Source organism: Theobroma cacao, chromosome 9 (assembly GCF_000208745.1).
Source record: "Theobroma cacao cultivar B97-61/B2 chromosome 9, Criollo_cocoa_genome_V2, whole genome shotgun sequence".
NCBI classification, from domain to species: Eukaryota; Viridiplantae; Streptophyta; class Magnoliopsida; order Malvales; family Malvaceae; genus Theobroma; species Theobroma cacao.
Window position 1 is genome coordinate 8,027,489 of NC_030858.1, and position 25,990 is coordinate 8,053,478.

The 25,990-nt window shown below is 31.9% G+C and overlaps 3 protein-coding genes across 3 annotated transcripts; 2 read left to right on the forward strand and 1 right to left on the reverse strand.

Annotated features, from left to right (window-relative positions):
- LOC18588903 (mitochondrial amidoxime reducing component 2) lies at positions 1,132-5,420 on the forward strand. Its single transcript, XM_007013618.2, has 8 exons — positions 1,132-1,398; positions 2,232-2,381; positions 3,197-3,373; positions 3,793-3,881; positions 3,987-4,051; positions 4,303-4,405; positions 4,829-4,939; positions 5,033-5,420. Exons 1-8 carry the CDS (start codon positions 1,263-1,265, stop codon positions 5,156-5,158), a joined length of 957 nt encoding a protein of 318 aa, XP_007013680.2. The 5' UTR covers positions 1,132-1,262; the 3' UTR covers positions 5,159-5,420.
- On the forward strand, positions 9,206-14,159 carry LOC18588904. The gene is made up of 6 exons (XM_007013620.2): positions 9,206-9,464; positions 11,190-12,176; positions 12,484-12,657; positions 13,155-13,297; positions 13,498-13,608; positions 13,705-14,159. Exons 1-6 carry the CDS (start codon positions 9,336-9,338, stop codon positions 13,781-13,783), a joined length of 1,623 nt encoding a protein of 540 aa, XP_007013682.2. The 5' UTR covers positions 9,206-9,335; the 3' UTR covers positions 13,784-14,159.
- LOC18588905 lies at positions 14,975-17,915 on the reverse strand. The gene is made up of 5 exons (XM_018126601.1): positions 17,436-17,915; positions 16,311-17,129; positions 16,127-16,206; positions 15,970-16,041; positions 14,975-15,607 (listed from the first exon to the last, which is right to left on the reverse strand). The coding sequence occupies exons 1-5, from the start codon at positions 17,757-17,759 to the stop codon at positions 15,292-15,294; spliced, it is 1,611 nt and encodes a 536-aa protein (XP_017982090.1). The 5' UTR covers positions 17,760-17,915; the 3' UTR covers positions 14,975-15,291.

Below are 25,990 nucleotides of genomic sequence, written 5' to 3' on the forward strand. Positions count from 1 at the left end.
TAATTGAATGACACTTGTCATTCAATTGAAGACTCAATTGAAAAAAATTAAAAGAAATTGAAACATCTTACTTTTATATATATTATAAAAATCTATCTTCTAAGCATTAAAAGTTAGAAATTATTGTTTTTAAGTATTTTTTATTAAAATAAATAAAAGTAGAAAAACAAAAAAAACCCTTCAAATATCAAAAACAACTTATTTTTAACATAAGGTGTAAAAAAAATTAACTCAATAGAAAAAGAAAAGTCAAAAAAATAAAAATGAGTTCTAATTGAATGACACTTGTCATTCAATTGAAAACTCAATTGAAAAAAATTAAAAAAAATTTGAAACATCTTACTTTTATATATATTATAGATATAAGATTAACGTTAAAAGTGAAACATGCTATGTGAAAAATATTATTTTATACTCATAAGGTGTGTAAAAATATTTGCGTGCAAGTCTCTTATATAAACTTTCAAGTATTAGCTTTCAATAACCTAATCATTTCATTAAGTCACCCCTATATCTTAATACACCTATGCATGCTACAAAATACAAATTAAAAAATGACAAGTGTTAATACTATAAGACATAACCTTTGAATTATAATATGAAAAAATAATTTTTCATATCTAAACTTTTGAATAAAGTTATTTTTTAATTGTTTCATAGTTTTTAGATTTAAAAGTGTTTTTTTAAATATCACTTTATCAAAAACTATAATTTTTCATATAAAAAATTACTTATAATAAAATAATCACATTATGTCACATTATATAATATAACTTCTCAATTAACATAACTTTTCAATAATTAAAACTTTTTATGTTAAAAAAAATATAATGTTTCATTTACAATATCTCATATGAAGAGACATAATCTATCATTTGGAAAATACACTGAGAAAATTATTTATGTAATTTACTTAATTTTTTTTGTTATAACTAGAATTAGAACTTTTACAAAGCTCTATTTTTTTCTGGGTCAAATTATACACTGTATCTATTATTTATCAGTAAAGATCAATTCGGAAAAAAGCGGGTGGGGGAAGGGCGTGGCCGTGTGGGGGCCACTTGGGATTCGGGTGGGTCCACTCTTCTAATCCAAGGTACAAATATATCCAAATGAGTTAGGCGTTACAAAAGTGGAATTCAATATTCACGTTTTTTGTGCTTTTGGCTATTTGGTCCAAGGGACTGTAAAAGAAGAAGAAGACGAGGAACACCGAAGATTTATTTTTGTCTGAATTGTGGAGAGAAGAAGAAAAAGAAGGTATGGAGAAGATTTCTTCATCATCAACCGAAGGTGGTGGTGGTGGTGGTGGTGCTGCTAAGATATCATCAATCTTTATCTATCCGATAAAATCATGCCGTGGAATTTCTGTTCCTCAGGCACCCCTCACTCCGACTGGTACTCCTTTCTTTCTTTCACTCACTTCCCTTTTCTATCTCTTTAGACTTAAATCCTTAAATTATTTCTTCAAGTTCAAGCCTGGGTTTATTTCTCTTTCTTTTATCTGCATGTTCTTCCTGCATCAGATGCTGGGATTGCTTTTATTTGCATGCCTTTTCTTTAGCATTTGCCTCCAAAAAACAAAAAAAAAAAAAACCTAATACTATTAACAGTTTCTCCCTGGAAGGAGTTTATAAAACAAAAAACTATCAATAATTAGCCACCTTGTTAATTAGATTGGACACCTGCTTCCAACCTGCGCTTCATTTACTGACACGAACTGACGTATTACTCTGCAACTCCTGGGATTAGCTCAGCTTTAACACTTGCATGAAGAATTTTATTTTATTTTTTTTGTTTTTTGTTTGTGGTGCTAAACCCAATTTTTTACCACTATGAGTCCGATTTTTCTGTGCGATCATTAAGTTAAAGCAAATGACATTAGAATTTATAACTAAGAAATATTGGACAACTATAGTGGTGATTATTATGAATCATTTTTCTGTAATTTTGGGGATTGTTCACCATTTTCTCACTATCCTTTGATTTTTTTCAACTTTATTTACAAGACTACAAGTTGGTCATTTTCCAAAAACCTTCAGAGTGGAAGCAAAACTTCCAAACACATTACAAGAAAACTTGTACAATCTTTGAAAATAAACAGTCTAGGTATCTTGATTGGACTTGTTCACTGGCCTCAACAGTCTGTCAATCTGTTCAGTTAATTTTTGGTGTCTTACCTTCAAGCAACGGTAATTTCATTCATAGTAGTTTCGATGATGGATTTACAGGATTTCGATGGGATCGGCAATGGCTTGTTGTGAATCAGAAAGGGAGGGCATATACTCAAAGGGTTGAACCAAAGCTTGCTCTAGTCGAGGTAGACCTGCCAAAGGAGGCCTTTTTAGAGGGTTGGGAACCTACTAAGACCTCATATATGGGTAAATCAACTCATCCTTGTTTATGCCTCATTAATCTATAACACAACTTAGATATTGCAGATTTTAAGCAAAATTTTGTTTTTACAAGGCAATGTTGGTTGTGTTTGATGTTTCAAAAACCGGTTTCATCTATTTTCTTGGCAAACCAACTCAAATAAGCTTATCCTTAATCCTGAACTATTTGGGGTTGCTTACATGCATCTTTTCTCTCCCTTTTGCTCAGGATGGTGTTATAGTCAATGAAAGATCTAAAGATAGTGAACCCTTTCTCATTACTTTAACTGAATCACTTGTCTGCAACAAAGCATCTCAAAGCCTATGTTGCACAAGGACAAACAACCTAAGCCGTCTAAAAAATTTTCCCCTAATTATAGAAGTTTTGGTGTGAGCAACTTGGTATCATTGTTATCTATGGCAGTTGACCAATTTTTTTTTAAGAAAAAAACCACAGATAATTTCATAACTTTGAGTAAATTGTGAACTAGAATAAAAACCATCATTTTCTTTTGACTTCCCAATTGAAGTGTCAAGTTGTGGTTCCCATGTTTGTATAAAGGATATTGCAGTGATGACGCTTTTGTAGAAACTGATTTCCTTATAATAGGTGTGGTTAATTATTTGTGATTGTTAACGTCCTATGCTGATTCATTTTATTAGTTTGGTTCTATATTGAATTGTTATGTCTCTTCTCCTTAGCAGTGCAGGGATGCTAAGAAGGTGTCTTTCTTTTACTATTATCTGGTTACTGGTACATTGTTTTCCTTTGATTTTTCATTAGATTTTCTGTCATGACCAAATTCCACTTTCATTAACAGTAATAAAAGCTCCTGGAATGGATTTGCTCAAGGTTTCACTCAGTAAACCACCAGAAATAGCAGATGGTGTTTCAGTATGGGAGTGGTCTGGCTCTGCATTGGATGAGGGTGATGAGGCTTCAAAATGGTTTACCAATTATCTTGGGAAATCCAGCAGGCTAGTTCGTTTTAATGCAGGTTTGTTTCATTCTGGTATATTTCACAGAATAGGACATTAGAGTGCACTGATTGGGTTTGTTAAGGTAAAGTAAATCATGTGGATGGAGAGTTGCTTATTTTGAAGCTCACTTCTTAATAAGGGATATCAAGGGAAAGCAGAGGATTTGGGTGGAGAGTAGCTCATGGTAGCCAAACCTCTCCTCAAAGATCTAAAGATCAAATCCCCTATCCTAATTATTCCAATTGATCGATCAGAAATAAGAAAGAGGAAAACACTATACTCTTGGTAGGCAGTACTGAGATGAAAATATTTGCCTTGAAGAGCAAAAAATATATAGATACTGATTACATGTTAGCACAGTGTGCATATAAAGATGCTTTCAATCAGAAATTTATTTGTCCAATCATTTGGTTGCATTATTATTTTATAAATGCAGCATCTGAAAGGAGGCCTGTGGATCCTGTGTATGCTCGTGGGCATAACATAATGTTTTCTGACCAGTACCCATTCATGCTATTATCTCAGGTTAGTCAGCTAAAGGATGTTAAGGGTTTTTTTTTTTAAATAATAAAAATTATTATTACTATTAACAAAGCTCAAATCGGATCTTATATGTACAAATTTTTGCAGGAATCACTGGATGCGCTGAACAAGCTTCTGAAGGAGCCTGTACCAATTAATCGTTTTAGGCCCAAGTAATTTTCTTTCCAGCCTCGTATAATGTCTCTTGTTTTGTTTCTTAAGGATGTGCTTCTCTGCTTACTGCTGCCATATAACAAATCCCCTCTAGGATCTATTCACTGCTTCAGATTCAAATCTTAGTATATTTCTCTAATGAATTTTCCGATAGAAAACATGTGTCTGACTCTAAATTTGATTACCTCTGTTTTTCTCCTTTTCTGTATTATTTATGACTTAGATTACATTGTTTAATTGCTTGTGACAGCATCCTTGTTGATGGTTGTGAACCATTTTCTGAAGACTTATGGACAGAGATTAAAATAAGCAAATTCTCATTTCAAGGTGTGAAGCTTTGCTCCCGCTGTAAGGTAAGAATCTATGCATTCTCCATTTTCAGCCTATCTTATGCAAATTAATTTATCTTGAGAGAATAAGTTGGTGATGTCAACTTGTCAAGTGCAAGATTGTTATTTGAGTTCACCATTTCTATGCAATTTATTACCCCCTTAGTAGACCTTATGTTGAAGACAGTGAGTTCATTAATACCTTCGCTGATTTGTTATTTAGAGGTATGCAAACTTACAGATGGGTGGTTAATCCAAGGAATATTCCATAGTTTCCATACAAGAATGCTTCCACTCTATATTTGACTTTGCATTTTTGCTGTGTGCTAATAATTTTGAAGTCAACTTTCAAAAAAAAAAAATTTTTTGAAGTCATCAATTAGAGCTGTGCAGTTAAGCACATTGTATCCTCAGACAGTTAATAAAAGATGATTGTGCATTTAGTAGGTACCTACAATCAATCAAGACACTGCAATTGCTGGCCCCGAGCCAACTGAAACTCTTAAGAAAGTCAGGTCGGATAAGGTTTTGCGACCGAACCAAAAACAGCAGGGGAAGGTAAGATGTGAATTCACAACTTTTCGCTATATCCTTCTGTGTGCTGTCCATGCAAATGATAGATGTAAAGAATGATGTTCCACGGTATGGCAGATCTATTTTGGGCAGAACTTGGTTTGCAAGGAAAGTTTTACTGAAGGGAAAGGACCGATGGTTAAAGTGGGAGATCCTATTTTTGTCCTCCAGAAAGTCTCCTCTGCTGCTGAAGCAGCAGCTTGAACGCTGAACACTATCTTAGACTTCAATTCTGTTGTCTAAATAATAAAAGAATTGAATGGTGTTATCTCTCTTTCCTAGAATAATTAAGAGCCATAACTCCAAATACAAGACTTGGGACAGGAGATCTGTATGTATTGTTGTTCTAGTCAGTGGTCACCTTTATTACCCTGCAGTCTCATCTTCGTGTTATTGTTAATGTTATTATCGTGTTAAGATTGAGATGATTTTATCAATACCAGTGTCTATGTTTGATTTTGGTTAATATAAATTATCTATTCTATATCATCAAGTCATTTTTTGTAGGGAATTACATTAATAATGGAGAGAGCAGCGGAAGCAACTCAAAATAAATAAAAAATTTACATCACCGCATGAAACAGTACAAATAATTTTGAAAAGATCAGTAAAATTTTTAAGTTACTTTCATTGTTGGAATATTTAAAAAACTTGACAATAAGAAGATGTCATTCACACTTCGATAACCTTAACATCTATACCCTAATATAAAAGGAAACTTCAAATAGGCTCCAAAACAGTACTATGTGTCGGTTTGGTCATTAAATATGTGGATGCATGAGAAGGTTTTTATTAGGTTTGATTTTTATGGATCGCATGGCTCTGTGGTGAATTATTATAGACGGACTATTATGAGATTTGACCTTGGAGGGACTGCATTATTGGTGGCCTGTATGGGTGGTAAGTCGCAATTAATAAGACTTAAATTAGAAAAGGGGACTTTAATACCATACTAGCAGGCAACTTCTCATCGGTTGCATTCATTGCACCTACGTTCCCTCTCTAAGTTCTCTCTCCTCTTATTCTTTCCTACATCCTATTCATTATATTTTAGGGCTTGCTTCAACTTTCATGCCATGAGCTTGAAATTTTTAGTCAAGATTGTGTGGTGCTATGGTCTCGAATACATATGATTAAACAAGTCTTAACGAGATTTATTGAATATTGGTACAGAAACGTAAAGTAAATAAATAAAAAAAAAGAGGCTGAGGAGGATAAATAAATATTATTATTTAAATGAGACAAAAATAAAGTATTTAAGATCTAAGTACAAAGTAAATAAAAGCTTTATCAATTTTTGTAATTAATTAATATGTTCAATGAAAATGAAAGAATTTAGGACTTAATTTGGGTAGTAATTCGAGTTGAGTTTAAGTACCTTAATATTCAACTCAAAAGACTTGTTAATATAATAGAACATCTATATTTGGTATTTTAACCATAATAAATAAATAAAAATATATTAATATTTTTATATATACACATACATGATAACCTCAAATCAGGTTCTATGCTTTTATTTTTGGAAATTTTAAATAGGTGTTTATTGACATTGATTAAGGTAATATTTATAAATATATATATATATATATATATAATATTAATGCAGCATCCTTGTTTGAATTTGATGAAGACAATACATTAACTACAAAAACCTTTTAAATTTAATGTTTTAATTATCCTTAACTAACAGGCATCATTAACCGGACTCTTGCTCTTCATTTTAATAAATGGGGTTCGGTGCACGCTGCCAAGCAAAACTTAGCCCATGGAAAGAAACAGCCTAGCTGGAGGATGAAGGACAGGCTCTTCTGTTTTTGTGCATGAATAACAGAAAGGGCAGCATCAGCCATCAGGGGAATAAATTGGCCAATAGAAATTGTGTGGTTTAGTGAACAAAACTCATCATTTTCATGGGTTTGGCCTCCTAAAGGTGTACATATATACTCTTGGTTGTCTCTTTTCAGCTTTTTCTATGAAGAATATATATATTTTGTGTGTGTGTGTGTTCGAGAAAGACAAAGGGTTTTCAATAGTCTCCATCCAACATGGAATTCCAGAGGCTTACTTAGCCTAACACCAATTAAAATCATTTGGCTAGCCTAGGCAAGGCTGATAAAGCTAGATATCATTCAAGAATACTGAAAAATTTTGTGATCTTGGGACTGTGAGCTTTGATTATAGTGGGGTCTCAACATTTCTACGCGAACAGGTCTACTTCCCATCAGATCCACACTTCCTTTCACTCTTTTTAAATTCGGTGGAGTCAACGATATATGTTTTGTATCTTATATTAATAAGAGATGAGATGAATTTTAAGTTTATAAGCAAGAGTTTTTATGTAATATGTTTTTTAAATTGAAAATGTGAATTTATACCAAATAATATCAAAATTTATTTAATTTTTTTTATTAAAATGAGACTTCTTCATTGATATAAAACTCTTATTAGAAATATCAAGGTTAAAAATATTGTACAATTGAGTAATATAAAATATCATACATTTCACGTCAGTAAAAGAAATGAAAACCTTCATCATCTAATATAAATATTTTTTAAATTAAAAATATGAATTCATGACATATGAACTAAGTCGGTCTATGACGCACAATGCCCTACTAAGAATTCTTAGCTGTAGAAAACAACTGCTAACTTGTTTGAATTGAATTAAGATTGGACAACAAGAAAGAAATTAGATAATTGAAAATTTTTGTAATAGTTAAAAGTCGGAATAGCAACATCATCACCAAACGAAAGTGAAGTTGAAAAACTCAATCAACCTACCAAAACAAGTACCTCCTTGACCAAGTAACCAAGTCTCAGCTGCTGCACTACATCATAGTTTTCACTTAAATGTTAATAATCCATTGTCAAAATCAAAAGGAGGGAGTAGAGCAATAACATATTTGTATAATTGCCAAACTAATGGTTTGCCTTTTATTTGTGTCCACCACTTTCAAGCCTCACTGCATAATGTCACATGCATTGCCCGCAAAGTGGGTTCTCACTGCTGCTGCTGCTGCATGTCCACCACAAAAGGGGGAATATATCTAATACTAAAATAATCAGAATTAATTGCTTCCTTTATGTATAGCAAAATAAAATGGTTGTTTTTGTTATAAAAAGAGAATATTATTAATGGAATGAAAGATATTGCTCCAACATCATCTTACTATTATTTTTTTTTTTTGAAAAGCACTATTATTATTATTATTATTTCCAAATAACATGTCAATTTCCTTTATAATTAATTTGTGAAAATCAGTTTGCAAAAATTCATTGTTTTAGAAAAGAGATACATATTACATAATCTCATTGATATCTTTTTTTTTAAAAATAGAAATAAAAAATTTAATATTTTATTTTTCATCTCTAAAAAAAATCATAAACTCCAGAATTCAACTCCCTTGACTTCTATAATCTTGTCCTATGTTTTTTTTTTTTAAAATATATATATATATAAGTAATTAACTTTGTCATAATTTTATTTTATTTTTTAAATCATGTGAGATTCATGACATTCTCTTTTACTCAATTATATAATATTCTCATTATATTAATTTTTTCACTTGTAAAGGAGAGAGATTCACGAGCCAAGCATGATTTCTCTCGTAGGAGTTTTTATTAATAAAAATTTAATAAATTTTAATATCATTTATCACGAGTTTATATTTTCAATTCAATATATATATATATATATAAAAGAAGAAATGTCTCCAATTTTAACTTTTAGCATGTCTTCAATTTTAACTTTAATATTAACCGAAATGTGTTCAAGTTTAACTTTAATACCTATCTCATTTCTGATTGAAATTTATAGGTAGGAAAAATAGTAAAAAAATTTTAATTATCACTTTTGTTTTGACGTTAATCAAATCATAACTATTATTTAACCGAAAAAGTGAAACTATAATTATTGAAAGTCTTTTCTATTTGGAATTTTGGAGCGCTGGACAGTTGGTGACTCAGCAAAAAGCATAAAAATAAAAGAAATCAAATGAAATTATTAGGACATGATTTAAACTTTGAAGTTTGAACCCCACCAAAGAGAAAAGAGGGCCTATAACAATTCCCATGAGTGCACTGTCACTGTATAAAACCAAACTCCCAAAACACAAAACTCACTCGTTGTGTCTTCTGTCTGAACAGGGTTTCCCTTTTTTCGTTCCCCCAATCACACGTAAGTCCGCAAAATAAATTCATTTCCAAATAAGTAATTAAAAAAAAGACCTTAAGAGTTGGGTCTTCTTCAATTATCAACTTCATAATACTTTGCGAAAAAGACAAAGACCCACTACTTACCAGAAAAACTCTTATTTTCTCTCAAAAGCATTTGGAAAGAAGAAGAAGAAGAAGAAGGCTTAAAAAAGAAGGGGTTCAAATGGGTTCGAGTAGCAGTCGACTGGGGTCGAACCCATCACGGGGGAGACTTAACCACCGACCCAAATGGTGTTCCAGGCTCTCCTCTCTCTTCATCTGCGGTGGCTCTTCTTCTCAAGCCCCTCTTGAGGTAATTAACTAGCGAAATTTTGGTCCTTTTGTTTGTTTGGATGATTCGAGATAGGGTATTTTGGTTGCTGAGTTATATACAAAGATTATTATTTTCTGACTTTTTAATCATAAAGTCAATGCCCCATTTCTTGCTTTTTCTTAATTTTTTTTTATTTTTAATAAACTTCTGGCGATCTGGGGTTTCCTTAATTCATTCCTAAAATACTTCTTTGTGGTATATTTGTTTTTTTTATATATTATTTCTTCATCTTTTTGATTTAATACAGGCTTGAAATATCATGTTTTTTGATTTTGTTTGTCCTCTCAAAATCCTCTGGTTCAAATCAAGTCAGGATAGAGAAAGCTTTTAAGGTCTTCGTTTAGAAATTTTTTGTAAATTATTGATTTTTATGTTTCTCAATTAACCACGTTACGGGTTCCTCTATTAACTTTTTTTCCTTGATCATTTTTAGCATTTAATTGTCTGAAATATAACGTTCTCTGTTTAAAAATTCCAGATTTTAATGGTTGGTTCTTTTTAAATAGTGCTTTAGTTGATGTTGTTTTGATCCTTCTGAAAGACAACGAATTTTCTTTCTTATCCTGGTTGTTTGTATTAATGCATTGAGTGTGTGTGTGCGCGCGCGCGCGTGTGTGAATGATGCAGTTTGAGAGGGCCTGCCTTTCTTTTTTGGTATTTTGGACCTGTTTTACTGCCCCACCTGGAGGTTCAATTATGTATTCACCCATAGCTTTCATCATGGTGGGATGCTTTTAAGGAAATATGAAGAATCTGTAACCTTGCGGGATTTGGTTCTCGTGCTGTGTCAGACTTTGATTTGGACTAAAGAATATTTACTAGTTCTTGCAGCCCCTTGTCTCAAAAAATAAGCTCGTCCTGTTGCACTGTTGCAGCAAATGTGCACATTCAACTATCCCCTTTGCTTCAGGCCAAAAAAAACTGTTCCCTTTGCTTGCAAATTTTTTAAGTTAGTGTAATGTGCTTACTAGTTACTTGTCAACTGCATTTAAGTAATGTTCAAATTTCTGAAGTATCTTTTTCTCTGAATTTTGCTCTTTCAAAACAGGAATTTCAGTTTCGCTTATCTTTGCTTGGTTAGTTGTCAGTGTATCTTTTATTTGGAGGGAGGAACTGAAAAAGAAGTGCAATGCTCTTTTGCAGTATCCTTTGTTGAGTAGATGGTAGGTTTGTAAATTAAAACCTTCCTAGCTAAAATTAGCAACACATAATATTGGAGATAGGCATTAATTTACCAAGTATTACTTGTTTAAATTGTTTTCCAGTTGATTTTTGTACCTTTTCTATTAGCAATACATCTTTTGTAGTTGGTTAAGTTCATTTTTAGTTAAAATGCCATGAAGGAGCTTAACTCTTTAGCTTTCCTCTCGGTTCCAAGATGTAGACAGGAGGCAGTACAGAATCTTCTTTCTGGCAGTGGGTTGAGCATCTCATAATTGTTGCTCCAAACCTGGGGCCACCAAGAGAACAATATGAAGTCTTCATTGAGGATGCAAGAGTCAAGTGAACTCTAAATTCCGTTAGCACCAGCAAATGTCTTGTGGAATTGCATGTTCATGAACACGTTTATGTCTTGGAAGTTATCTTTCTTTTTTCTTTATTTTTATTTTTTATTTTTGGTTTTTAGATTGTAAACTAAGCATTTTACATGCAAGCTCTAGAATATGCAGCAGGAAGTGATACAATGACATTCTTTTGATGTAGATGGAAGATTATCCAGCTGAAATTCTGGTGAAGTCTGCAGAACACTGTGGTCCAGTTGGCAACATGGTCCAAAGTCCCCTGGAGGAATCTACTTCGATCTGCAGTATGGAAACAAGGTTCAGCAGCACAGGTACTGAAACTGGAATTTCAGCTGAAAGCAGTTCTGCAGCCAGTGGTGATCCATCTATTGAAGGTGGTTCAAGAGATCTAGAAACAAGTAATTGTAGGACATGCTTGATTGAAAGTACGGAGTTAGTTGCTCCTCAGGTAAGTGCTGATTATAGTTGTGGTGAATCTCATAGGGATAGTAGTACTTCAGCTAGCACTTCCTTTAAAGAACAACAATCTTCAGACCCTATCTCAGTAAATCTTTCGACTAATGAGGATGCAGTCAGTGGCTTTGAAAATGCAAACAAGGGTGCATCTCAGATCCATCCTGAGGCAAGTATTTTGTCTCCTCAAGGGCTTGGAGATTCACATTTGCATGGGATACCTGTTGAGAATCAGTTAAGTGAAGTAACAACAGTCCATAACTCTGATCCTGATCCTGCTCCTCATGCCTCTGAACCGGTGACTTTTCACTCACCAGGAGGTGAATCCATCAGAGAGGCAATACCTTCAGGTTTAGGTTTTCTCGTATCCAATAGGGAACCAGGCCGGGGAGATGGAAGTGTGCTTCATGTTGACGTTGTGAGTATCTCTTCCAATATTTTATCTGGTGGCAGTGCTGATACAAGTAATCGTGAAGCCAGGAGGAATAGTAGAAGATTGTTTTGGGATGCATTTTCAAGACGCAGCTCTAGAAGACTTAATGATTCCTCATCCATTTTTCTTTCAACGGATGATAGTGATGATACAGGATTTCATGACAGATGGCTTCTTGATTTTAGTGGTGATTTCTTTTATGATGGGGCTGGAGGTGATTCCGGCTACCTCAGCAGTAGAATTCACAGCTTGAATGAACGAAGACGACACTCGAGATCAGAGGTATTTATTTGCAAAGCACTTTGAATATTGAAGTTTATACTGCTTGTTTTTAGTAGATAGAGATATATCAAAACTTGCTTTCAGAAACTAGATTTATTTTAAAAATTTGTTTTGTCTCCATTATTCCTGGATTGGGGCTTATGGTCCACTGTATTTTTGTTGGAATATCTTTTGTATCTGGTTATGTATTTGATCATTGCAATCATGTGACAACATTTATCAAGATCTCTTTCGCTATATATATTCAATTTGTCATCCTGTTCCCTCGTGTACCTTCTATGAACTATCCCATTTGACTCTTTTTCAGATCTGGGAAAGGCTGCGTGGTGGCCATGATGAAAATAGTCGGCGAACGACATTTTGTCCATCTGGACTCCACCCTGATGGCACATGCTCATGTGATTCTCTCTTGATGACTGATGAGTCTAGTGCCCGTGCAAGCATATCACGAATAGTCATGCTTGCTGAGGCTCTATTTGAGGTAGTTTTCCTTTACCAACTTGCATGTTCTGCCTATCTTATGCCAACTCATCATGTTAATGTGATTTTGTTTTACTGTGCCTTTGTTCCATGAGAAGTTGATCTTGTATTGCATTTTGTGCCAAATTATAAAGTTACTTGTTGATAATGGTCATGGTAGATTTTGTCAACGTGGAAGAATGAATCAGTATCAGGACTTTTAAGATGTTATAGATGGGTTGTGGGTGTTAAAAATACTTTGTTTTCCCCATTTCTAGTATACCTTTGCATGTGAGATGTTGGATCTTTTTCTTATTCAGAAAGATTTTTTGTAGCATTTCTAGTATAATGGGGTGACTCTGTGTATGTGAGGCAAGTGAGACTGCAACCTTTGTGTTAGTACAATGGAATGTAGTAATGGTTAACATTTCTGCTCATGGTGCATTGATATTGATAAACACCTATTCAGCTCCACAAGTTTCACCCATTTCTTCATTCTGTCAAAATGAACGTTTGTAGGTTTTGGATGAAATTCATCGTCAACCAGTATCACTTTCCCTATCTATGGTGTCACTCCCGGCCCCCGAATCTGTAGTTGATTCTTTCCCTCTTAGAAGTCACAAAAAATTGGATGCAGCTGAGGGCGGGGATGCTGTTGAACAGTAAGTTGTTTCTTAATACTTGAAGAAAGGATGTGTATCAATTTGCTCCTGAAAGAGCATAGGGAGAAGAGTGCGTATGAATTTGCTTCTGGAAGAGTGTATGGAAAGGAGTGATTCTATTTACTATTTGTGTTTCTCTACTTATTGTATATAGAATATGCTATTAATGTTATCATTGCTACTACTAATCTTATATGTAGGTGTTATATATGCCTGGCTGAATATGAGGAAGAGGATAAAATAAGAGCTCTGCCTTGCCAGCACGAGTTTCACATGTCTTGTGTGGATAAATGGCTTAAAGAGATACATGGGTATCATTGCTACTATATGCTTTCCCTGTCGACCTGCCTTTTTTTCATCTTCTGTTTTGGAAACTGACCTCACTGTCTCTTATCTCTGGTTTACAGGGTGTGCCCACTTTGCAGAGGTGATGTTCGTCAGGGTGTGGAGTCCTCTGTCTCAAACTCGGAGATTCCCTCTCTTTGATAAAATTGTACATATGAAAATACTAAATAGTAATGGCTTCTTATACAAATGTTAAAAATGTTGTATCAACAGTATTTACCATGTTGTATTTCCTATATGCCATCGTGTAGCATCTTTTCCTCATGATGCGAGTCCACGGGATTATTACATATAGCAAATTGAGGAAAATGGGATTTTTCCGGCTTTGCATTTTCCTCTGATGGCTACATCTTTAGCTTAACCAACATGGGAGGACTAATTCATCAAGCCTATGTGCACAGATTGACCGAGGCATGCTGCTGTTAATTTGTGTTGTTAGATATCCATAGATGCTTGTTATGGTACGAATGTCAGTAAACATTTAAAAGTTAACTAATAAACATAAATGCTTACCCTAGTTTCCCTTGCATGGTCTTTTATCGTTTGATTGAATATTATTATTTTTGTAGTACAAATTTCCTCATAAAATTGCAGCTTGAATTATCCAAAATCTTTGGGTGCATTGAGGATTACAGAGATGCAGCAGCTAAAATGTGTGAAGCAACAATGCAGCAAGTGACTACGATATATGATTGTGGTAGTTTTGAGTTGCGAAGCCTGTAAATCATATTACAGATGGAGAAGACTTGTAGGCTTTTCACCTTTTTTAAGTTACTCTATTTGCCGTATAAGTTCTGATATGATAACAAATCAAACAAAGTTTAGTTCAATGATTGTTAATTCTTCCTTATATGGAAGGACTGCAGGTTCAACTCCCTTTTGTTTCGGCTTTTTCATGTGTCTGAAAATAAAAATCTCATTTAGGGAACACAATCTTGACTATAATTATTTTGATTTAACCTTAAAATTACATGTTCTAAAATTATACATATTGTTTTTTAAATTAAATTAGAGTTTACTTATTCAAAAGAAGAGTAACTTTTTCTTTATTTTGATGTTTTCTCACTTGATACTTGATACTTTATTTTCCTCACTTAATACCTGACATCTTATTCCGTTGCCATGTGGAGTTATAGCGTCTATATTTCTCTAATTTTTATCCCATGCTCAAATTAATTAAGTTGAAATTTCAATTATAAAAAAAAAAAAAAGAAAAAAAGTGTTTTAAACCCTTTAGACATTCTAAAATTTCAAATTCCAAAGTCAATATATTGAATAACTTTGTGAATACCAAAGAATATTCAATACCCAAAAAAAAAAAAAACCAGAGAATATTTGAAAAAATATCTTAAAAGATTGCAAATTTGCAATGCTGCAAATAATTTTGTCCAAACGTACAAAGGAAAACTGAGGGACACAATCTACACAAAGCTAATAGAGGCTGTTACAGAATGTTGCTTGCTTTACCTGAAGAACCGAAATGCTACAGATTACTCAGAAGAACAAAGTTCTTCTTCATAGTTCATACATTGCTATATCTAAAATACATAACAACCAAAACAATGCTATTCGAGAAGCAATTGCAAAGGCCTAACTGAAAAATATAGGATACAGATAAAAACAGGATACAACAGCACTTGCTTTTCGATCTAACCCAGGAAAGAAGAGCCATTCCTTGGGTTCCAAAAGGGATTCTGATCTTGACAGAATTCAGGTCTCAGCTTGCTGTCAGTGTAATCATAGGAGAAAGGATTATTTTTGTTATCAGTGTAACCACTAGTGTGGTTATTAGCAAAGAGATTTGGGTGACAGTTTTCATCATCTTCAAAAGTAGTCCATCGCATTGAGTTATTATGATGCTTCTCTCTGGTTGCGTTTCTCATGTTCTCCATCTCTCCTACATGGTCCTTGAATTCTTTCTTCACCACATCCAGTACAACATCTCCATATCGATCACACCATGACCTGAAAAAATTGGCAAGGAGAGAGGACAATTAGAAATAGAAACGCTGATAATCTGGCTAGAGATCTAACAAATCTTTCAAATCCAAAAGCAATGTACTAAAAGAATCAAGGCCTTGTAATCTAACGGATTACAGATTTGGGTAAGCCAAGGGCTGATACTATATTAGGCTCGACTAAAGTGATCCGTTTCTTGCATCAAAGACATATATTGCCTAATTATACAGGACAGCATTGTACTCTTTTCGTGTCATCTTAGAGTTGTAAGCAGCAATAATGTAATATAATTCTCCACTGCCCATAAACACAAAGAGAATAAACATATATGTAAGCGTTGTAAAGAAATCAAGCTTTATCATCCTTACTTGGGGAAGAACTTTTTGAGGTCAGCCTTGTCCACAGGAAGGGTTGTGGAAATCGCTTCCATTTGATCGTTCCTAGCGCAATTCCAACAAAAGCAAACTTAGGCAAATGCGCAAAATATTGCTCCATTTTAAGGTTTGATGGGAAGAACTCGCTTACGAAAATTTGAGATTCGGATTGGTAGTGGAGAGCTCCATTTGAATTCGTGATAGCTCCTTCTTTATTTTGTCTCCTAAAACCTGCAAGAGTCACTCAAAATAGGATATTAAATATAAGCTCCAGGTTCAATATAAGCCAAGACTAGTATACAATTAATATATACATAAGCAACATTAAGATGAACCTTGTCAATGAAGAAATCAGATGGAGCTCCATTTGCATGCAACTTCTTCTTAATCTGTTTTGTGTCTGGCCCCTCTCCTATGGGAGTGGTAACAAGCTGGCATGACCCCAGGAAAGCTTCACTATCTGATCTTTCGTTAAGGGGCAAAGGAGCAGTCTCATCCTCTAAATCACTTCTCTTCGATTTCTTGAAACCATCAAAACCCCATTGCTTTTTGGCTGATTTGGATGCTTTTTCCTCTGAACGAGGGCCATAATCACCACCCCCACCGCCATGTCCCTCTCTTTGCTCTCTATGAAACAAAGTTCTAAACGGTTTTCTCTTTGCCTTATCAGTACCACTACCATTTTCCTTCATGGATTCCGTTGGCAATATTTCTTCTTGCATGAGAATTGATTTTGTTTCGTTTTCTTTACCCTTCAAATGACTATCCCAAAACGGGTTTTCTTTAGAACCCACCATATAGGCTGAGGAATTTGAATCTACATCGAATATGCTCTTTTCTGATCTGTTTTTACTTGGCTTCTGAGATGATCCAAAGCCCAAAACTGAAGCTGCTCCTTTGATCTGCTTCATTGTGGGGTTGTTCTTTGATTTGTTCTTGGAATGCAACAAATTGTCTCTATTAGTGCTGCAGTTTTCATCCTTCAAGTCAATGACCGACCATTCTTCTTCTTGATTCTCTTTAGTGCCTTTGGGGTTCGCAACAATTACATCGCTGGCCTCAATTTCAGCTCCTTGTACTGCTAACCGCTGTAACAAAGGCCTCTTTGAAGAATGGTACTCCTCCTCTGATATGCATTTTGCATAAAGCAGTTCCTAGGACAGAGGAAACCAAAGTGGAAACTTATCAAATCCATTTTCACTCGATGAATTTTGTTGTGTTATGCACTAAAAAGTAAAAACCAGTTGAATATTAGCTCAATTGAGTAAATTATTCATCTAAACTAATGAAAATTGTTCTTTTTAATCTACAAATGTCAGCTTAATTTTCTATATCCAAGTCAAATATCCACAACAACTGCAACTTACAAAAACCAACTAAGCTCCTAAACTAAACCAAAATACTAAATCCAAAAAAAAAAAAAGAGAAAAAGATAAATAAAGTAGGCGTTAAAGACTTACCTGCAAGAAGACCAATTTATCTCTCAAAATAACAGGCTGCTCGAGTTCAGGTGGAGAAGCAATAAGGGTCTCAAGCAAATGGGTTCTAAAAGCTGCAACCTCAGCTTCACCCAGAATCCCTTCTTTGTGTAGACCCATCAAGTTCAATATCTGGTGAAAGGAATCCTGCTGCCATTTCAGATTATCAGACTGCAGCTTGGAAAGCCTGTGTTCCAAGGCTGGTAACCGCCTTTTCTTGAATGAGAAAGGGAGAATTGTCTTGCAAAGAGAAGTGATGGAGTCATGGAGAGTGGAGTAGTATGTGGGTGTATAACTGTACACCATTTTCGATCTTTTGGCTTGTTGATGAGAGCTTGAAAATGGGTTGAAGCAAGATTTGAGACTGATGGTCTTAGTTGCCAGAGCTTTTGATTATTATTTTTGAAGAAGATTTCGGGTTATGTATTTGAACAAGGTGAGATTGTTGTTTCAGTTTCGAGAGTTTTGAATCTTGGGGAGAGCTTAAAACGGTCACTTGAAACTAGCCGTTGAGAGTTGGAAGACAGACGCGAAGCCAATTATTTGTTGATAGAACGCTGTCGTTTTCCTCCATGTTTATAGTCATGATACCAAGTTTAAAATTTGTGCAAGAATATTTATTTCCCTTTTTCTTGTCTTGCAAGAACATATCTATTTGTTTACAATTATTGTAAGAATAGTTATAAAATCCAATCCAAAATCAACTCCAAGATTTTGGGTTATTGTAAGGGTAATTACACAATGATATATTTAAATTTTAAACCCAAAACATGAAGCATGATATGTTCCAATTTAAAATAATTATTTCTTAAGCACATACCAATATGATATTGTTATTTAAACATCTTAAAATATTAAAAAATAATAATATATGGTAACAATATTAAAACATATTTCTTGTTTTGAAAGAATATACTTATTGATTTACAATATAATATTACTCATTTTATCGTCAATTCATTTGACTTTACTATAAGTTAATGATTATCTCAAAGTTATAAAATTTTAAAAAACACAAAATATAGTTAAATAGGTTAATAGATAAATTGAAAATTAAAATAAAATATTTTTATTTGTTTTATTCATTTAATAAGTAAGATAAATACTTTATCTTGCTTATTTTATACTTGTTTTTATTGTTTTTGTACAAATAAAGGTATTACAGATAAAAATTTAACATAATCAGGTCATTTCTTACTTATTATGATAAATATATTTTGTTAATTTACATATTATTTATTTGTTTATATATCAATTTATACTTCAACAAGCATAATATTTACTTGGTTAAACTCCACATAAATCTCCAGATCTTTTCTCCCATAGTAACCTAAAGGTTTTTTTTTTCATATAAAACTTTGTGTTTTACCTTTTTTTTTTTCAAAAGTAGTAATAGTATTAAATTGTCAATTAATTTTTTATAAAAAGACAATAACATCCTTTGTGTTTTAATCTTTTTGTTTTTTTTTGTTTGTTTAATTAAAAAAAGAATTTAATATTTATTTGTGTTTTTTTCTTTCTAACTTTTCTCTCCCTTTCTCTCCTCATTTTCTTACTGTCCAAACAAGAAACATAGGTGACGCTTGCCCGTTACCTGCAATAAAATTTAATGCTCTCCCTCTTACCTCAATGCCCTTACTAGATTTCTTCAGTTCCTTTTCTGCTCCGGGTGCAGGTTTAGAGTGTTTCCTTCTTCGAATTCTAGTTCTTTCATTGACCCTATACTGGGGCAAATCTAAAGTTGATTTTATTATCAGCATATTTAAAGAAGAAAAATTTTAGCCAGATTCTGACCGTTCATCTCACCTTTCACCAACATCTTGACGTTAGATACAAAACCTTTTTAATCTTGAAAAGACGTGAAAGCTTTTCAATGAATGACTTTCCATTGTAAAGGGGCTATTCACTTAGGCATTAAAGTACACTCCCCTTTAGTGATCTGCTACTTTGGACCAAATGCTTTGCTTAGGCATTAAGATACACTTTGTTATAGTGATATGTTGCTCTGGACAACGACTATATAGAAACACGAAAACCTGGACCCATCATGCTAGCAAATACGGAAGGAGTTCACATACGCAGCATGCTTGGAAGTCTTCTTTAAGCTTGTTGACTTTGAACAAGTGGGATATTTGGCATTGAAGTTGAATTGGTTAAGGTAAAATATTAATGCAACTAAGAGTTTTGACCAAAGTGATGGCTAACATTCATCTTCTTAGACAATTTTTTTTTTATGGATTCTCTTTTTAAGATTAAGTTTTAATTTTTTTAATTAAACAACAAAAAAACAAAAATATTAAAACACAAATGTTGTTATTGTCTTTTTATAAAAAAAATTAACTTACAATTTAACATCATTACTATTTTTTGGAAAAGAAGTAAAACGTAAGGTTTAATATGAGAAAGAAATAACTCAAGAAGTTATAGAAGAAAGATTATACCACAAGGGGTTGACTTGGAGATTATCCTATTTACTTTGTTCAAGTTCTTATGTTGGTTAAATTGGTGAAAACTTGGCTTTTCTTTTCAATTCAATTTACCTAAACCCAAGTTTGATCCTCACGCTTGATAAATTTTTGGTAATTGGATTAATTATTAATTGTAAATATATAGACAAGTTTAGGGTACGAGTACTCGATGCTACTCAAATATTAAATATAATTAGGTTTGAGAATTGAGTATTCGATGAATGATACACCGCACTCTACTTGAACTAGAAATGGATAATAAATTTGTTATTTGAACGGGTACTTAAAAATGGCATTTCCGTTTCCTTCCCTAGCAGAGGTGTCCAAGGTTGAGCTACTTGCTCAAGCCTGTTAGCTTGACTCGATCATATTTTGGCAGCTTTTGTGGCTCGATCTCGACTCGTCACAATTAAATTATTTTATTTATAAATAATTTAATATTATTTAATTTTAATTTAAAAATATTAATATAAAATAGTATTTTTAATATTTTAATAATAAAATAACAATAAAATGAATAAACCAGACCGAACTTAGACTTAGCTTTTTAAATTAAAAGTCCAATGGACCCAATCCGATCCACGATCATCTCTTTATATATGTATCATCGTGACATTAGTAGTGATCTAAAAATGATTTAAATGTACTATTGCAAGTGACATACATACCAATAAATACTAATAAACTCTTTGAAAGTTCTCTGTTTCCTTTTTATTATTATTATTCTGATTATTCTTGGTTTAGAGTGGTTCGAATTAAATTAAGGAAGTCGGTGTATTCGTTGAGACTTGCAAATATTTTTCAAATCATGCTTATCACTAATCCTCTCTTGCTCTCCAATGAATCAATAACCATAAGCATCAAAAAGAGTAATGACCAATTAATGAATACAATTAACGTTTATTATAAGAATTTCGAGTATGCTTATTTTTTGAGTTATAAGATATTTATGAGAATTAGCTTCATCTCATTTATTTTCCAAACATGATTGACGATTATTATTATGGTGGGGGTGGGCTGCGTATGTAAAAACAAAGACATTGCACATTTCAGTTTCAGGTGAGACCATCTTCTTTTTCTTTCTTTTATCTTTCTCTTTGGAATGGGTGCTCTGGTGGTCCTTAATCTTTGACAAAACTAAATTATCCTCAATAACACGTAACATTACATTACATTCCACTTTCCACATTGTTAGGCATTAGCCTACTTCTTTTCCGCACAACATATCATTTGGGGATGAGCAATTGATTGGTTCGGTTCATTATAATTAAGGATTAAATAGATTAAATATTTTTAAAAAATTAATCAGAATTGATCAAATTTAGAAAAGATCGAATTAACCAAACATCGAATTGATTTGATCAATTCGGTTTTGGATCAAAAGAATCGAAATTGTCACTTTTTTCTTTTACAAATTACAACATTGAAATTTATAAATTTATTTATAATTATAAAATATACAAATAATTTAAACATAAAAAATATATATAATATTTATCTTTTCACTCACATAATTATGTCCTTTCACAAAAACCGTCAAACTAACATTTAAGAGTTTTAACCTCTAAATTCTAACATTTAAGATTCAACATAACAAAGATAATAAAAGTAACATCTACAAAAAAAAGAACATCTAACACAAGACAATCAATTATTGCAAATCATGAACTTAATAATAGAAAAATATATATTTTATATAAATTTAAAAAATATATAAACTAATATTATATATTAATATATATAATATTAATTTGATCTTTTAGTCAGTTCAATTCAAAGATTTTAAAACTAAAAATCAGTCAAATAAATCAATTGGACCAAACCGTTTAATTACTCAAATTACATTTAGTTCGATTGAGTCAATAATCCGATCCAATTTTACTCATCCCTAATATCATTTACTCTGTGATATGACAAAATGGATGCTATTGTCATGGTCAATATTTACTTAAAATTGAAAAATTAACAAAAGAAAATGAGATTCAAATCCGATTTTATGAATAAGGAGATACATGTTAATGTTTTAATTTGATAATGTTCACATTCTTATCTTATAGTATGTTCTTAACGAATCGAGTAGGTAGGCTTCTTTGTGAATCAGGTGTGATCACAATTCATGGTCCGTCCATATAAGGACGAATAATTCAAGCTAATAGTGGATGGAAATCGTTTTCATAGGAATCCTGTACAAATCGATAAGCATCACTAATACTCATAACCATGCTATTGACGCATATGATTATATGAATGGAACAGGTTGCCCAAATCACATTTAATTTAAGTTCACACAGGGGCGGTTCAACATTTTTAAAGGCGTAAAGTGATTAAACATTTAAATGAGACCCTTACTGAGTAAAAAATAAATAAATAAATAAATGAAGCTCTTTTTATTGAAATTAAAAAAAAATTACCATTAGTTGGAAATCATTGAAAGTATATTACATTCATTGAAAATAAAAAAATATAATTGAGAATTATTAATATTATGAGAATTGAAAAATAATAAAAAATAAAAAATTATTAGGCATAATTGAAAAAGTGAGAGCACATGTAATTTTATTAATTATTTTAACTTTCACAAGATTGAGAAAGTGAGATAAATAGTTAAGAATTAATAGAAAGTAGGAAATGAAAGAAAATAAATATTTAATAGATACTTAATTTAAAAAATATTTTGTTAATTATTTTAATTTTTATATATATTTAATATAATTAATTATATTATATAAAATTATGAGACCTAAAGTAAGGACTTTGCTGGCTTTATGCTAAAGCTGGCCCTGAGTCCACACCTGCCTAATTGTTTCCCCTTTTTCTTTTTCTTTTCAGCCTTTTCACCATGAGCTCCAACCCTTTCATTATCAATGCAAAAATGTCGATTTATCCGTCAGTTAGCTGCACTATTTAGTTATTTACAAAAAATGTAAACATAATTAATATAATTTTATGAACATTTTATTTTTATTAGTAGTAGGACAGACAGTCAAAACTGATTGAATTCTTTATCATTCTCGTAAAGATTTGGTTGGCATTTGATGCATCTTAGTGAGCAGAACATGACTTTATATAGTCCACTCCAACAAATGGAAATTGGCCTACTTTTTACGAAAACTAATTCTTAATTATTTATATCAGCTTTGGTTTTTGTATAATTTATTGTTTTAATATGACTGGGTGAAAATGATTTTGTAAGTCCATATGTTGACATCATACGAGGGCTACAATTTATCATTCAATAACAATGATAAAACATTTCATAACCCAAAAAGAAATTCAGATGCAAGAAGAGTAATTCATTAATTATAACATCTCAACTTTTTAATTTTTTTTTAAATAACTCAACCTTAGATTTTACAAAGTTGTTGGCCCACTGTGATTAGAGTTGGAGGTAGACAAGATTAGGTGCATTATTTAAGTTGAATTTCAAAGGTGGGGCAAGAGAATGAATGGACATTGATGTGCATGTTCAGTAAAAGAATCACTTTACCATGACGAAATGCCCCATTCACCTCGAATTTTATTAAGACTTCTTCTATCAGCTGCAACAAAAGTATAATAAGGGGGCAGTACTTTAATTAACAGTAAAATATAATGATATTTTTTTATCATAATTATATGGGTTAATTAGTTTTCATAATAAATAATCTATCCAAAAAAGATATTTTCATTAGACATATAAGTCATGTCATTAATCAACTGACAATCTTTTTATTAATTTGATGATATGATAATATTTTTAAAATAATTTTACTTTTTATTAATTTTAAAAATTATTACCATATAAATTAAATTTTTTATTTTTTTAATTTTTTCAAAAAAAAAAACTCTCAATCTGACCACCTTGCAATTGGTGGTGCTCCCCGATCAAGAGAGCACCAGATTTTGTGCTCCTGTTCGTGCTCCCTTGAGGAGCATCGTCTTCCCAAAGGGAGCATTGATCTAGTGCTTCTTGTGGGGTAGGGGAGCACCAGATCTAGTTCTCCATAAGGGAGCACGAGATCTGGGGTGCAAGACTAGATCTCGTGCTCCATTGGAGAGATTCGGTTAGATCTGGCATTCCAAGGTCAAATTCGATCGTAAGGTGACCGATCGATATAAGGTAGTATCATTAGTCGACCTCAGAAAAAGGAGAAGAGTGAAAAAAAGGAAAAAGAGCATTTTAAACATTTTATATTTAGGTATTAACACCATTTATATATTTGGGACAGACTGTTTATTTTGAAAACTAATGAACCTACATATAATTATAATCAAAAGATGAAAATATCAATATATTTTCCTTTTTAATCAATTATAACCCTCTCTCTGCCAAGAGATGATTAGGTAGTTCATTTAAATTTTCAACATGCATAATATATATGTTTGAGTTCCTAATAAGTTGAATTTCCCCTTTGATAGAGGAAAAAAGAAATGTTGCTAAACAAATATATTTGATTGTATTATATAATCTTTATGACAGTATTTTGGGTAAAAAAATGTTGTTAAAGTAATTTCATATATTAACGAAAACTAGATTTCTATACAATAAAACATTTATAAACTAATATTTTGGGATCATGAAAATTTATTAATTAATCAATAAATTAATAATTTATTAATTTGTATATTAATTAATAAAAAATAAAACTATTGAGATATTCTTTATTTATCTTTTCAAAATACTGAATTTAATATATGTATTGTGTATTGTGATTATACGAATATTGCCTAATTATTGAATTACGAATTATCATTATTTTATGTATTTGTTTAATCAAAACAATGTCTATGAATGTAATTAGTTTTATTAAATAGAAGTAACGAATCTAGCCATTTTTGTAACAAACTATAATTACATTCGATATATACTTAATTAGTATACTTCATGAACATTAAGTCAAACAAAAACATCTATCAAAAGAACATACAATACCACATACAGTAAAACTAAATACAACAACTTCTTGAGATGTAAAAAAATCAATAATGACGAATGAAATATGTAAAACATTGTGTGAGTACATCAAATAAGATCAAGATGTACTTAAAGCAAAAATTACATTGCATAATTTCTCTTATAATATGAGAACACTACATTAGAGTTTTTTTAATATAGTAAGAAAAGTTAGAGATGAGGTATAATGAGACATCAATTTCAAGAAGAAACAAATAATATTAGAGTCATATTTTATAAAAAAATCTCTTAATTGAGTAATGTATATATATAATTTTGATGTATAAAGAGATTATTAATTTATATATATCAAGTGAGACCTATGTGTTTTCTTTTAAATGTATTATTTTATAAATTTAATGAATTATTAATTTACTACGTTGATCTTAATCGAAACCGGTTAAAAATATTATTTAATCTAAATTATTAATTTATCGAATATTAATTTATCAAAATTTTACTGTAATTGAACTCGTAATTATGGAAATTCTCATATATTCAACTACTAACTTCGATAATCTTCCAAGAAATTTTTGGTGATTACTAAGATGATATTCCATAATCAACCGTGTACATTGTGATTTTGCTTTTTCTTTTCCTTGCCAAAAAAATATAATCAATTCTCTGGTACGGCTATGAGGGAAAGCAACTTGCTTTGTTTTATGTGTGCGTTGCCTTAACATGGAGGAAACTGATAAAAGTGTAGCAAATGGAAATATAGGGGTACAAGATACTATACCAAGTATATACTACAACTCTTCCAAGGAAAAGGGTGATTATGGATGTGTTTTTTATATATATATATATATAAAGGAAATATATTAATTTATATATAAAGGAAATATATTAATTTAAATCAATGAGTCGGCGGATGTTTTATAGTATCATTGTTTTGTTTTTATTTCATTTAATAGAAGAATGTTTTAACATTATGTTGTTAATATATTTCTGCATAAATTAATAAAAAAAATTTAACTTGTTGGATTATTGAGGTGTTGTATTGCCTTTTAAATTTGATTAAAAACACTGGCTATTTATCTACAAATGTATCTGAAGAAAGTTGAAATTAGGAATTGGTTAGAACTTTCGTAGCAGGACCTTAACAAAAGCCTTACTACTTCCTAGAAATACCTTGC

Excerpts from the sequence above, each read along its gene's own strand:
- LOC18588903 (XM_007013618.2), top strand. The coding sequence starts at position 1,263 with ATGGAGAAGATTTCTTCATCATCAACCGAAGGTGGTGGTGGTGGTGGT. Across the intron at positions 3,882-3,986 it reads CATTCATGCTATTATCTCAG|GAATCACTGGATGCGCTGAA; the intron begins GTTAGTCAGCTA and ends AAATTTTTGCAG. Across the intron at positions 4,052-4,302 it reads ATTAATCGTTTTAGGCCCAA|CATCCTTGTTGATGGTTGTG; the intron begins GTAATTTTCTTT and ends TGCTTGTGACAG.
- LOC18588904 (XM_007013620.2), top strand. The coding sequence starts at position 9,336 with ATGGGTTCGAGTAGCAGTCGACTGGGGTCGAACCCATCACGGGGGAGA. Across the intron at positions 9,465-11,189 it reads CTTCTCAAGCCCCTCTTGAG|ATGGAAGATTATCCAGCTGA; the intron begins GTAATTAACTAG and ends CTTTTGATGTAG. Across the intron at positions 12,658-13,154 it reads TTGCTGAGGCTCTATTTGAG|GTTTTGGATGAAATTCATCG; the intron begins GTAGTTTTCCTT and ends GAACGTTTGTAG.
- LOC18588905 (XM_018126601.1), bottom strand. The coding sequence starts at position 17,759 with ATGGTGTACAGTTATACACCCACATACTACTCCACTCTCCATGACTCC. Across the intron at positions 16,042-16,126 it reads AATCCGAATCTCAAATTTTC|GAACGATCAAATGGAAGCGA; the intron begins GTAAGCGAGTTC and ends GAATTGCGCTAG. Across the intron at positions 15,608-15,969 it reads CTCAAAAAGTTCTTCCCCAA|GTCATGGTGTGATCGATATG; the intron begins GTAAGGATGATA and ends CAATTTTTTCAG.